The following is a 13,888-nucleotide window of genomic DNA, read 5'->3' on the forward strand; positions in this document are numbered from 1 at the left end:
AAAATGTGATCATGGACAATAAATAGACCTTGGTAAAATAATAGAAGTTGGTGAAAATAAACACCAAAGGGCAGCATGACTAAGTTTCTGTTAAAAGTGGCAACTGAACCCACTGTATTTCTGTGGAAATCTCAGTCAAAAAGAACGCTTGAGGACTAGAATATCTGTTTTTTAAAGAGGCCATTGAGACAATAGAGATAACAAACTATTAGTTCTGTTGGAAACTGGTGCCATGCTCTGAACTGAAGGTAAATAAGCAAAGGGCAATCGAGGACTGAATGTCTAAGTCTCTAGTGCTAAGAACTAAGTCTGTTAAGAATTAAGATCATATGTAGTGAAATGCCTCATGCTGGTGGTAACCATACCTAAGATGGTGCAGAGACTGCAAATCCAAATAAAAATTTCTATTTTTCTTATGAGCATTAGTTTGCTGTTTCCTTGGGCAATATAAATTATTTCTTCATGGAGGAGCTATTTGGAGAACTCACAGGAGGAAAGAAACCTTACCTTTGTCCTCATTAGTACATTAGTATTTTGTGTCTAAGTTAAGAAAACGGACAAACGTGAGAAATGTGGAAAAAATCCAATACATAGATCAAAGACGTAGGGCAATAAAACCTGTACATGTTTTTGTTTTGCTTTCTTCTAAACAGGATGCAGGTGATTACAGCGTGAAAACGTTGAATAGTGTGAATAGTGACATTGGCAGAGTCCTTGCCTCGTCATTTGAGTTCTAGGAAGCTCTTCTGTGTAGACAAGGCCAGGTTGATATAGTCTACAGAAAGGCATTTAGACAGTTTCTCGTTGAAGTTTCGTTAAAAAACAGTGATGCACTGGTTGAAGAGTGGAGGTCCATTAAAGTTATATGGCTACTTGCAAAATAGAATAATAGAAAGTAAAGGGATAAATTACTGATATTCCAAACACAGGCTGCTAAAGGAGTCCAGCAGGACCTTGCTGCTCAGCAGATACGCAACAGACCAGTTAAACAGGGGTATAAAGTAACATAGTGTTTCTACTTATGCTGGATTCTCAAAAATAACAAGAATGGAAAGTGTTAAAAGTAGCAGAACACTCTTGAATGATAAAATGGAAGATGCAATTCAACATTTGCTGATTAATATCAATATGAATAAAATAATACTTAATTCTCAATTTACCTGCAGCTGAGGCCTCTGAAGTACCTGTTGCCAGGTAGGAAAAGATTTTGGAATTATCCAGGAAATTCTGTGGAAACATCAGCATATTGCTCAGCAGCAGGTCAGACAAGTGCTAGGAATGACTCAGTAGGAGGTAAAGAATAAATCAGAAAACAGCTTTACACTGTGTAAATTGATGTGCACTTGGGTCTTAATGTAGTGTAGGATTCTGATCCACTTCTCTGAAAAAATGTAGTAAAAGTAGGAAAGGCTCAAATAGGAGGATCCAAGTAGTCGGAAGCTCTGTAATGACAATGTGTCCAAGAAACAGCTGAATTGTCTGGGAGTCTTCTGGCTGGGAAAAAGGAGGCTCAGTAAGGATGTAACACGGATCTGTAAATCCAGGAGTGCTGTGGAAAAGGTGTGTTTTTTGATAGAAGAAGCGGCAGTGAGGTAGCCAGTCCAAAATGAAATAAGAGCAGCATCTTTTTATACACATCATGCTTAAATTGCAAAACTAGCTGTATGGCTCACACGGCTGTAAAATGTGACTGAGACATTAATGAGAGCAAAGGCCATGGAGGCATAAAAGTAACACATCCAGATCAAAAGCTCACTGAAGAGTGATCACTAGAAATTAAGAGAGTTTGTAGCCAGGAAAGTGTTCCCAGATGCCCACAACAGTCCTGCACCCCTCTGGCGTACACCACTGCATGCTGTTTGGTACAGGACATGCGGTTAGATGACCCTTTGGCACGCTGCAGTGCTGCTGGTTTTAGTTTCATCTCAATTCTCCAGCATTTGCCTGACTTTTTAGGATGAGAAGGTATTTGTAGCACCACAAACTGAAAACCAATGTGCTAAGCATGTAATAGAACAAAAAGTGGTCTATGCCCTGTAAACTGAATTGTCTGTTTGCATGAAGAAGCAGGATTTTTTTCCTCAGCTGTAGGTTTTATTTATTCTAGCTCTGAAATGAAAAAAGAAGGAGGAAATATATTTATGCTTCCTGCTCTGAAAATCCTACTAGGTTGTCTGTCTGAATAGCACAGAATAATTTGCATTCTTGTCTTCTTCACTGAACTTTGCAAAGTGTTGTTCAGCTGTGCATGGTAAAGATCTAGAAATTCTGAGGTTTGTTTTCCCTTTTCTGTTCTCCCTCACCGGGGAGGTACTTTCCACTGAGAGCTGGCTTTTCTTGGCAAGTTTTTTCATCTCCCACCTCATCCTGCTGGCATGTCTGGGCTGTGCACTTTCCTTGTTCAACAGATGTGACAGGTGACAGAAAGAGGACCCAGGTGGCCTCCCTCTTGACAGCAGAGAGTTCAGTTTTGCACTTACACTAAAAATCTCCGAGAAGAATTGCAAGAGGGATAATGGTCTGACTGGTCACACTCTTAGGGGTACTCATGAATAATGAAAGTTGGACCTGACTGAATGAACACAGTCTCTGCAGTTTTATTACTCTTCCCAGGATTGCCTGAAATCCTCTGGGAAGAGTAACTGAAACAAGAAAAATGTCACTCTTCATTATATCTATACTAAGTTATAGTAATATTATTCTAGCACTTTCAAATCTCTATCTTGCTTTTATATTTATATGATCTTCTATAAAGACAAGCAGCAACTTTGCAGCTTTTTCTTCTTGATGTATTTTAGGAGCTATTTGAGCAGGTAAAAGTTGTCAACAGTGGCATGATTGCTTACAGACTTGTGCTTGTATACATCATGTCTTATAACAATAACAATTTCCTACATTATTTCATATGCATTTCAAAAATTTACTATAAACATGACTTTAACTGTTTGCTAACTGTATTCTCTTTGTCTATTGACAAAAAGGTCCTGGAGGTATTGGGAAAAAACTCCTAGCCTATTACAACTAGAGAGTCTACCTAATGCAGTTGAAAATGGTATTAGGATCCACAGCTGGTTTAACATTTTTAAAGCTATTATACTTATTTGTGCCTTGTATCTTATATTCTGTGTGTCATGACTGCTCTGTTCCTTTCTAAATATTCAGCAATATGTCGTATACATTGAAGCAAATGTGTATGCCCACATTTTTCAAACTGGCTACTGCCAATTTAGAAAAGTTTTACTGAAGTTTAACAGTACAATGAGGAGACTCTTAAACTAAATAAAGTAGATGCAGTTGTTTGGCTACAATTTGCATATTTTGTATTAAAAAAAAATGGGGAAACCTAAGTATACTTCTGTTGCTGAACACAGATTTCATTATTAGGCTGCCAATTATCTTGGTTTTCCTAATTAGGGTTACAGTAAGCCTTTCTTCATAGAAGAGTATATGATAGTTACACTGTATTTGCACACATGAGAATTGGTGAAACAGAAATACGAGTTTTATATTGTTTCCAACTGTGAAACTGTGGCCCTGCAACTTCAAAGCAAGTTTTGCTTTTTCTTTTCAGGAAAAGGCATGGGATAGATGTTTGGATAAACTTTGCAAGCATGAATGCAGCTAAGTGCTGGAGGGGTCAGTCAGGGAAATGCTATGGAGTTAGGGAATCCTTTCTTGTCAGAAGTATAAGAATATTTTTCCCTGTGTTGGTAAAGGAAATGTTTTTTACAGCATTTTTCTTTTATTTTGGTGAGACTAATATGACATTGTTACTGTGTGGGGATAAAAACAAGTTCTCATCATATTTAAAAATTGTTTTAGTAAGCATTGGTTTATGTGGTTTGCTTGAAAAGGTGGAAGACTGGGGTGTTTCCTGCTGTCATTGATTCATCTGGATATGATATTCTTGACTTAAATGATTTTAAAATGTGTTTCTGTCATGTTATTTGAGGCTAAATTAATCTCAAGCTTTTAAAGAAAGCACATTCTTTAGATGGATGGATTAGCAGTTGAATGAACTCGCAATAAAATGACGTGTTCCTTGTTCAGGTCTGGAAAATGAAATGGTTCTACAGTCAGTAGTGTTTACCAACCCCTTATTTTAACTTAGGAAGGTATACCATACATTTACTAGGGATCTTCCGGATAACGTAATACACATGGAACAGATAAGGAACTGAGGAATAAACAGAAGTTAAGCTATGAGTTATTTTAAAATTACCCCCCCCAAATTAAAATAATTTGTGTATCCTTTTAATCCAGAGTAGAATTTTCTTGGACGCTGATTCAAAGAATGCTTTTGCAGATAGAACTCCTGTTTTCAGAAGTATTGATTACCTTTGAGAGAGTCACATTGGAACAGTTTTCCCCACCTCTTCTCTAGCATTGTTCGTTGCTCTTGTAAGATATAGATACAATTTAAAATATCCACTGGGAAAACATCTCAACAAAGTTTTAGCCAAGGACAGAAAAACTAAAGAAGATTCTTAAAATCAAAAAAGAGAAAAAAAAAATCTAACTTTAAGGTGTTTTGGTTAGTATCTCCATTAATGTTCAACATTTACCAACTCTAAAGTACTTTTCATTTTGAAAGTTCTTTTACAAACACTCACCTACAGCTATTTAGTTAAAGACTTCAGCTAAGAGGGTGAAAGGAATGTACTGGGAATGTCTCTTTATGGAAGCTGACAAGCCTTTTAACAGAAAAGAATCTAAGTTTTCATTTTCCCTACTGTTTGAATCTTAAGCAGTAATATTGAAACTCATGAAGGAAGGAATTGTCAAAGTATATTGTTCATAACTATATCAACACATTATAAAACTGTAACCTGATTTCATATTTGGCTAATGATAGCATGATTTTTAATTGGTTCCAAATATTCTTTGTAATTCTCTTTCTAAAGTCTGTTTTAAAACAAGCAAATTAGCTATCAGCCTTTATACACCTTTTATAAATTTCCTGTGTTGGCACTACCTGGTTTTACTTTATTTTCCAAAACAAATAGTTTCTTCAATATGCTTTTTTTAAAAGTGCATCAAAACATACGGAAGAAAATGATTGATTTAAAAATATTAATAAGATTTTATTCAACTACGTCATACTGTATTTCAGACAGATTTTGATTTAGTTGTGTTTTTGGTAATATTTTAATTTTTGCCAAATCAAATCCTAAGACCACCCATATCTGCCTCTAGTCACAGAACATACCTCCGTAATTAAAAAATATCACAAAACAATGAACAAAAGAGACAACCCAAACAACTCAGTAATCAGACATTGACCAAAAATGCTTCTATTCATTTTTCAGCCCCTCTGGACAATTCAAATTAGGTGTGAAATGTAGAAAATGACAGCGGAACATTTTAGATCTCTCAGACCCAAGAAATATCTTCCTTAATCCTTGCTTTTGCAACAGACTATGGTTTTACACGTGACCTGTTTAACCAGGATGGCTGAGATCACCCACCGCCAGTGTGATGTTGGGCCTCCTCCCAGCCACACCACCGCAGTCCAGCACGATGTCCCCCTGTCCATTTCAGCTTCCAGAACACTCCTCCCAGTCCCGTGCAACAGCTGTTGGGCATGTTCTGGCCAGCTGTGTGCTCCCGCAGCCCCAAGCGGCGCAGTGACTCTGCCAGGCAGGACACAGAGAGCACCTGAGTCCCCATGCCAGCTCAGTGGGGACTTACCATGTGGCCTCCTTCACTACATGTGTTCTGCCCACCTCACTTTCGTTAGCTGTAGAAATAGTCAAACTTAATTTTCAGCTCTGCTTTTAGAAATACCATGTGGATGAGGTTGTCAAAAGTCAGTGCTTAAAAGATGTAATGTACTGAAGGGTGTTTCTAAGGTAACTTCAGTGCCACAGCGGTTGCTGTTATCTTGTTCTGCTGTAATCATGCTGCAGCAGCTGGACTCGTGAGGGAAGCTGTGTAGTTATAATCAGATTGATAGATTCAGAAGTATATTATCTTTTTCTGCTTGTCTGTAATAACAACAAAATAGCATGTCTTGCGCCTCCATAAATTCTATTTTCTTGTACAATAATTTCTCCTACACATGCACAATATGTGAAGCGCCCCAGGTGACACGTTTCTGTACTGACGGTATATTCTGGCAGCACCACAAGAATGCAACAATGGGAATGGAACAAACTGAGAATCGGAGTTCAAATGTTTTTGCCTGAGATGTGAAGAAGAGGGGGACCAGCAACTTGCCAGAGAAGAGTTGAGTGTGACAAAATAAAATATTTACTTAAAATAGAAAGGAACACACATGCTGTCAGAGTCATGAGATATTTCACTTTGTTCCTGTTCTGCATACCCAAAGATAAATGTTCACATTCTTGCAGGCTATCTGGGCACTTTTTGATTATCACTGATTCTCATTCAGCTCTCAGCAGTAAGCAATGAGTATAAGCAATCAAACTGGCTACAAAATCCATAAATCTCTGTAGAATCTCAGAATAACTGCTGCAAGGGGATTATGTGAAGAGTCAATGAATAACTGTAGCAGGAGGAAACCAAGTATTTATGGATCTGTTTCTTCCTCCTGACACACAAATCTGCCTTTTAAGCAGGAACCAGTATCTTCATAAGACTTTGGTCTTCAGCTGCTTTCCCTTATACCCCTGTCAAGCAACTTTCTGTATTATTAACATATATAAATAGATATCTGTGTTTCATTGCCACCTGTGGCAGAATGCAAACCCCCCTCTCTCCCCGCCCCTCCTTCAGTATGGAGGGAGTAGGCACATCTCCCTCTCTCTGCTACTTGAGGCTAACAACTTCTTTTGTTTGGCCCAGAGCACCCTGGCCAGGGCCATTAGGAGAAGGGATTGCCAAGGCGCCAGTGAGCCGCTGGGCACCTGTGACCAGTGTGGGGGATGTTTGGAGGCTTCAGGGGCACCCCACACACGGTGTGGGGGTGCAGAGAAGCTTCTAGAATGCCTACAGTCAGGTCTGATCAGCCAGTACAAAAACGGGACTCTCTCGTCGAGACTGGGCCCATTGTCGCCGGTCTCTCGGAGCTGCGAGCTGAAGATGCTGCTGCCAAGAGCCCGTCTCCCCGGGATGGAGACCCCGCTTGCCTTGCCGCCACAGGTGTGAGTAAAACCCCTCGCAGGATTGTGAGTATATTTATCCTTTCCGTGCACATATGCACGTGTAACTTCCCGTGCTTAATACAAGCACGTAGAAAATTATTTCCTCGCACAATCGCGAGTGTAACTTTATTCCGTGCACATTTGCACGCGTACTTTAAATTATTTCCTCGCACAATTGCGAGTGTATTATAAATTTATCCTCGCACAATCGCGAGTGTATTTTCCTCCCGTGCTTCCACATAAGCACGTGTAGTATTCCGTGCACATTCGCAAGTGTAAGTAAACTAACCCTCGCAGAATTGCGAGTGTGTTATAAATTTACCCTCGCGGAATCGCGAGCGTACGCTTTACCTTTATCTCTTTAAGAATAATCCCGCACCGTGTTCAGGCAAGTGTGTACTCCTCTGGGACTCGGGGGTGGTTCCGGCATTGTTTTGGGTGAAACCACATGCATGCCTGTTGTACCAGTTGCTGCCCCTTAATAATTTTCCTCAACTGATACCCGAACCTATATTTAAGTCACTTTTGGAGTGCTAAAACCCTGTTTCTCACCGGTTTAATAAAAGTTGTTTTGGACCCTGTTGTCCCTTAAATTAGCCTCGGGGTGCCTCCGTGACACCACCCTTATGCCAAAAAATAGTAGTGAAGAACATGGCTGAGGTACAAAGAGATGGCTCTGGAAAAACGAGTCGATTGGCCCAGATCCTACCTAAAACTTCAGGGAAGCCAGGGCAGGTTCGGCACCCTGGTGAGCTGCACGCCAAGCTTTGACACAGCCTAAAAGGTCCCGTGTTCTCCTGTGGTTTAACTTGCAGCAGCACTGGGGCCCCTTGGATCCCTCTGTCAATTCAACTGAGTCACCTGGTAGAAAAACAACCCAGCTGTGCAGTTTTTTCTCATGGAAAGTTCTAATGAGCACCATCATGGGATAGGAAGAGGGGAAGGGAAAGAGCAGGAGTCAGGGTAAGAAGGAGACACTAAGGCATGGGAGAGGGGAGCAAGCAGGACTTTCCCCTTTCCATTACTAGAAGTGGGAATTATTAGACTGGCTGGTCTGCCCATGGAACTGGAGGCCTAACAAGATCTTTCTTGGGGCAAAACATCCAGCAATCACAGCTCTTAACACACTGATACAATGTACAGACTAAGGATCTAAAATGGATTATATATTGACTATACATATATATGGACTGTAAATCCCATGATAAAAGAAGTAAATATGCCACTTGTGTGGTCTAGATAATTTATTGCCTCTTACATAAAGAAAAAATATTAAATAAATAGAACAATAATGAGAAGCAAAACCAAAAGGAGAGTCTCCCTTAGAACTCTCCTCACATTAACATCAACCGTTTCCTTTTCCAAGGATTTGCAGAATTTTCTCTGCTAGATTGCCTTCACTGTGAGCTGAGATCAGAGCTGAGCCAAAGCAGGATCAAGATGTGAGTCTTTGTTCTCTGGAGTGCTCTGTGGAACAAAATCCCAATATCATTAAGGCTTACGGTGTTCTGTGAATGGGAAAGGGGAGAGAGTCTGGGTATTTACTATGCTGGAATCGATTTAAACTTCAGTAGTATCAAATCTTCCAATGTGCAGAGAAGTAATGAAATTTATTTCTCCTGTTTTCTTCACTCTGTGCCAGTCTTCCTCATTCACTGCTTATAAAGGGACCACACACAGGACTGAAGACACTGCAAATCTAATTGCAATCTGGATTGAATTCAGGGTGAAGTAAAAAATCATGGAGGGTGCAGCTGAGCAGGTTTTCTTCAGCACAGATTAACTAGATGTTTTACCGAAATATTTACAGTGCTATTAATGCTTATTGTTCATAAAGCTTTTATCCAATATTTGAAGTTAGTGAGAATTTATGGCTCTTGGCATAGTTTTTAGTATGCTAGAAAATAAAAAGAAATCAAAGAGTTGAACATAAACAATGAAAATTGCATATAGATTTGTACTGTGAAGATGACAGGCCTGATTATAAGGACTTGATGATCAGTTCATTCAGAAGTGATTTGTTGGAGCTTATTTTTCATGTGAGCTCATTTATCACTGAAATGGTTGCTAGGACACTATACTTTGAAATTTGAAACTTGCTCCAGAAAAGAGCAATTGTGAACAGGTTTTTAAACATATTTTCCTCTTGGCAGCCTCTATATAGTGAAATTATTGATGCAAAATGTTTTTTATTATATGAAGTCCTGATCTTACAAGCACTTATATCTGAAGTTAACTTTATTCAGCTTTGCAGAATGATTCATGGTAGATTTCTGAGTGAAGTTAGGCATGCATAAAATGGTTCTATTCAGTTGGCCTTAGATTTCTGCTAACTTTCTGTGCCTAATATTTTCTTCTTGGTTAGCTCCTGGCAATTATCTGTCCAGATCACTACTTAGACCATGGAAATCATTCTTCAGTGTTCACTAGAGTCCACCACTGAACAGAGACCTGTGTGAAATCGAAACTGTGTGAATAGGAGCTGGGTTGCGTAAAAGCCCAGTGAGATGATGAATGATGCAAATTACATGTCTGTATGGTGTATTGGCTGAGACCTTTCAAATCCTAGTCCCTGGCAATTTTTAGCAAGTCTTGTGACTTCCCTCTCACCTTTTCTGTGTCGGGTTATCTTTAAACACTTACAATCTATTACAAATGATGTAGTTGCAGCTGGGATTCTGGCTGCGAGCATTGGAGATCACTCTTGACAGACGTGGCTGGTTGGATTGGGCAGGAGCGATCCCTGCAGGATCTTCCTTCAGGCAGAGCTGGGCAGCAGCTGGTTGCTGGAGGGACAGTCCAGGAAAGCAGCCCTGAGTGGAAGGAGCAGGGAGAGGTAGGAAGGCCAGAGAGATCTTAATTCATGTCGTGGGAACAGCCACTGGAAGGAACAGATCTGGGAATCCCAAATAGGAAATTAATACTAGATTTATTTTGCATGTCAGAAAGAGGAGATTTGCAGCTTTCTGCTAAGAATTCTGAAGTAGGTGCATACACCTTCAAGTATAAATACTTAGCTGCATATTTCCCATCTTAAAGACAATTGTGTTCTGCAGTTAGTTGAATATTATGCACTGAAGAATCTTTCTCATGAGTTTGGGACCCATCATGCCTGACTCTTTATCCACTTACATATTTTTTTTAAGTGACTAGTAAATGTCAGAGGAATTAGTCCCCATTTGCAATACTCCTGGGTAAATTTCTGAAGTGTCAGGATGTGACCAGGTAAGTCTGTAGACATGTAGGTGCAGAGATGTGGTGGAATCCCGATTCAAAAGATGACAGGGGTCATGTTCATTTCACTCTAACTGTGACTGAAAAAAGTATTTACAGCTTAAGAAATGTGCATTACACGCTATTGTCATGAAAAGAAACCACAGAACACAAGGGAAAAGCCAGCTCACTCCTTGGAACATCTGGGAAAAGCAGATGAACAGAAGACTGATCCTCAGCAGCACTCAGGAGGCAGAGGGATCTGCCTGCCCTCTGCCGACATCCCTTCATCTCTGTGTTTGCACTATCAGTCTTTGTATGGTAAAGGAGTAGAAGTTGTTCACTTGTCCTGAAGACCGGGGGCTCATGGGTGATTTTGGGGTTGCAGGAAGAGTGAATTGGTTCTGAGATGTTGGGGAAAATGTGAGGAGTATACCTCAGTTATGAGCTTGGAAGGGGAAAATGACTTTGGGCTGGAAGGAGTGCATGGTTACCTGCTGTGCTGAAAGCAGCTGAGGGAGCAGACAGAAGGGGTTACTTGTTCTAAGTGTGGGACTCTAGCAAGGAGCTATGATCTCCACATCATGAAACAAGCATTAACCCAAATTTTATAAACTGGTTTTAACCAAGTCTTCTAGCAATAGAACATAAACCTCTGACTAAAATACCCTCAGGGAGAATTTGGGAGAAATTGACAACCAGGCAAATGCCACCCACACAGCTGGTGGTTGTGAACTCAGCAAACCGGGCATGCCAAAAAACCACAGGACAGTCTCTTCAAACAATAAAGCAACTCTGCTGTGCTCTCCTCCTCTGCCGATGGAGTTTACTGTGGGTCCCAGGCTGGCTGCAGTGTCCCAGCAACCCTCCTTTGAAGGTACCAGCTCCCTGGGAACCCCTCTCCACTGAATGGCACAGACCTACTGCAAAGCCAGCCACGGGGAACCCTTGCTTTGCCAACACCCACCAACCAGATTTGTAGGCTTGGCAGGGACTTTGCAGGGCATGCTGCTGGAGCAGGGCCTGAGGATGCAAATTGGTGTGCTGGGAAGGAGGGAGCACAAGCAACCGTGTCTCCAGAGAGCAGAGATGGGCGTTCCCGTGTGGATGGCAAGTATCTGTCACTGGAGGGTACCAGCGAGTTTTCTGCTCCTTTCCTGCTCAGGATAAGCCAGGAGGCTAATTTAGACAACTACAGCTGCAGACAGAAAGTTACAATGCAGTGTGTGTGACAGCTGAGGTGCTGCACGAGGTGTTGAATCACTCCTATGGCATTTTTCTATGTGTGCAAATTGATGGGTTAAGTTTTTGGGGAAAAAAAAAAAAGGGGTTGAAAGCTGAATAAACACCAACATTTCAAACATATATACTCGTCATTATTGTATATAGGATTCTAGCTTCCTAATGCTGCTGCTGGTGGTGCTGTTGAATTGTGTAAATTGTCTCAAAGTTATCACAACAGCACTTGCTTCTTATTTATGTGGCAGTATAGGAAGAATTATTTCTTTTCAAGAATAACTAAGGATGAATGATAAAATAGATGACTTGTGTAGAGGTATTTTTAGCTAAAGAACTTGATTATATGAGAAGTTTAAGTCTAGAAAGATAGCGGAGTTCCTCAACTGTTCCCATCTGTCTTGTCCCTGCCCTGTGTCAGCAGGGGGAAGTAGTAACTAAGACCTTCTATGGCTTAGATACTAAGTGCTTTCACTGGAGTATTTTTGTCCGCCTTCCTTTCTTTCCCTCTTTGACATCAGTAAGAAGTTTTATTTATACACTGCTATGAGATATTACATCTACTATGGAAAATTACTGACAACTGCTTTGTCAGTGATGTTCATGTCCAAGTAAATCTGCTTCCTTTTACAACATTTTTGATAACCTGGATTAAAATATTGTAGGTGCTGCTCAGATTTCTACTGCCTGCCAAGATATTAATATTGTTCCAATTAGACTGCTTGCTGTAACAGCAGTTTTCTAAAAATTGCACTGATGGTGGCTTCGAGCCACGCGGTGTGAGCAAGGACACCTCTTGCTCCCCATCCAGACCTCAGGCTGTGTCTCCAAACCCCGAGCCTGCTCTGCGCAGAGCTGGTTTAGCCCCACCCTCTGAGCAGTCCAGCCTTTATTTATATGAAATCCGTGGTCCAACTGGCTTCAGATGGTGTGTGTATGTGCGTGTGCCTGCCTTCTGAGTGAGTGAGACGAGCTGGGATCATGAGCCAGGGTTGTTCCAAGTGGTTTTAATCAGCAGCCCATTAGAGGAGAACGGAAAACTTCTAACAGGATAAGAACCGAGTAAGTAAACCTAACTTTGAACTCGCAATCTGGACGAAACAAATGCAAACGAAAGTCTTCATAGTCTGTCAGTTTTCAGATAAATGATCACTTTTAGAGAGAAAGCTGAGCATGCTGACAGGAAGGAGGCAATTTAAAAGGACTGGAATGAAGGAAACTGTAAAAACAAAGTGGGAATCGAGAATACAAGAGAGAAAAAAACCAGCAAACGATTGTTCACAAAGTTGGTACACTCTCTTATTCTTTTCAGCTGTGGACAGGACGTGTTAAGCTTTAACCTGTTGCTTTCTTGGACCCTGTTGTCTGTCTGAGCAGTGCTCTCTGCGAAGCGGGTGAAGATTTCTGCTCCTCACCTGTCTGCCGGCAGGTCTGTTCTCCCGTTAGCGAGGCGTGGAGCAGCTCGCTGCGGATCCGCTCAGAGCGCCCACGGCACACTGCCCTGTGCCCCACTCACTTCTTCTTCCTTCACAGGTTGTTCCTGCACCCCCATGGGCCGGTACCTCCCAAGCCTCTGCTCCCCTGGAACCTGTGACTCCTTGCCAGGCACCAGGAAGGCGCTCAGCAACAGAAATGGGGAAAGCTCTCGCTAGTTTTGGGTAAAGCGTGCTTTTGACTTTTTTTACCCTGGCAAGACGTGGCTACTTGGACTGCATCTGCAATGTGGCAAAGGGTGAAGTGAGGACGGCGAAGAGGCCATGGTTTGTGGGCAAGTCCCCAGGTGCCGCAGGCTTTGTCGCCCTCGTCCCTTCCTTCTGGCCTTAGTGGTGGCTGGCTGTCTGTTCTGCCAGACCCTGACCCCCCTCATGACCAGCAGCATCCTTTCGTCAGTCGTTAATGGGATTGCACCCAACAAACTGACTAAAACACGGCAAGGAAGATACAAGGAGGTCTCCCCAAGCAACATTCTCTGCTTCCCCCCTGGCAGTAACTCACAGACAGTGAAAAAGGTAAGTCAGCTGGAGCAGAGTGCTGAGCAATAATTAGCAAAATGAGGGGTAGCGAGTCTGGCAGGATCATCCAAGTCCAGCTAAAATTAGCCTGAGCTTGGAAGTCTGAGATCTGTATACAAACAAATGGGTGATCTAATGACAGCGGCATATGCGCAAGCACATCTCCATTACCAGCTCCTCACTGTGGTGTTATTAACACAGGAATCCTGAAATCTTCAACTGAATCATGGCACTGCTCTGTGACTCCAGGGAGATTTCAGTGTGCTGCACAGACCATATTTTATTTTGGCTTTAGGAATCGGTTCAGAGGCTTTATGGTAC

The 13,888-nt window shown here is 41.5% G+C and overlaps 1 protein-coding gene across 2 annotated transcripts in view; it reads left to right on the forward strand.

Moving 5' to 3' along the window:
- The first annotated feature begins 12,487 nt into the window (after window positions 1-12,487).
- The window catches only part of CPED1 (cadherin like and PC-esterase domain containing 1), a 149,851-nt gene continuing 148,450 nt past the window's right edge, over window positions 12,488-13,888 (forward strand). For both annotated transcript variants that reach the window (XM_065845802.2, XM_071803357.1), the window contains exons 1-2: window positions 12,488-12,617; window positions 13,089-13,564. In XM_065845802.2, the coding sequence (XP_065701874.2) occupies window positions 13,313-13,564 (252 nt within the window). In that variant the 5' untranslated portion in view covers window positions 12,488-12,617; window positions 13,089-13,312. The remainder of the gene's footprint in view (window positions 12,618-13,088; window positions 13,565-13,888) is intronic.

The sequence above is a fragment of the Patagioenas fasciata genome, chromosome 1 (assembly GCF_037038585.1).
Source record: "Patagioenas fasciata isolate bPatFas1 chromosome 1, bPatFas1.hap1, whole genome shotgun sequence".
Lineage (NCBI taxonomy): Eukaryota > Metazoa > Chordata > Aves > Columbiformes > Columbidae > Patagioenas > Patagioenas fasciata.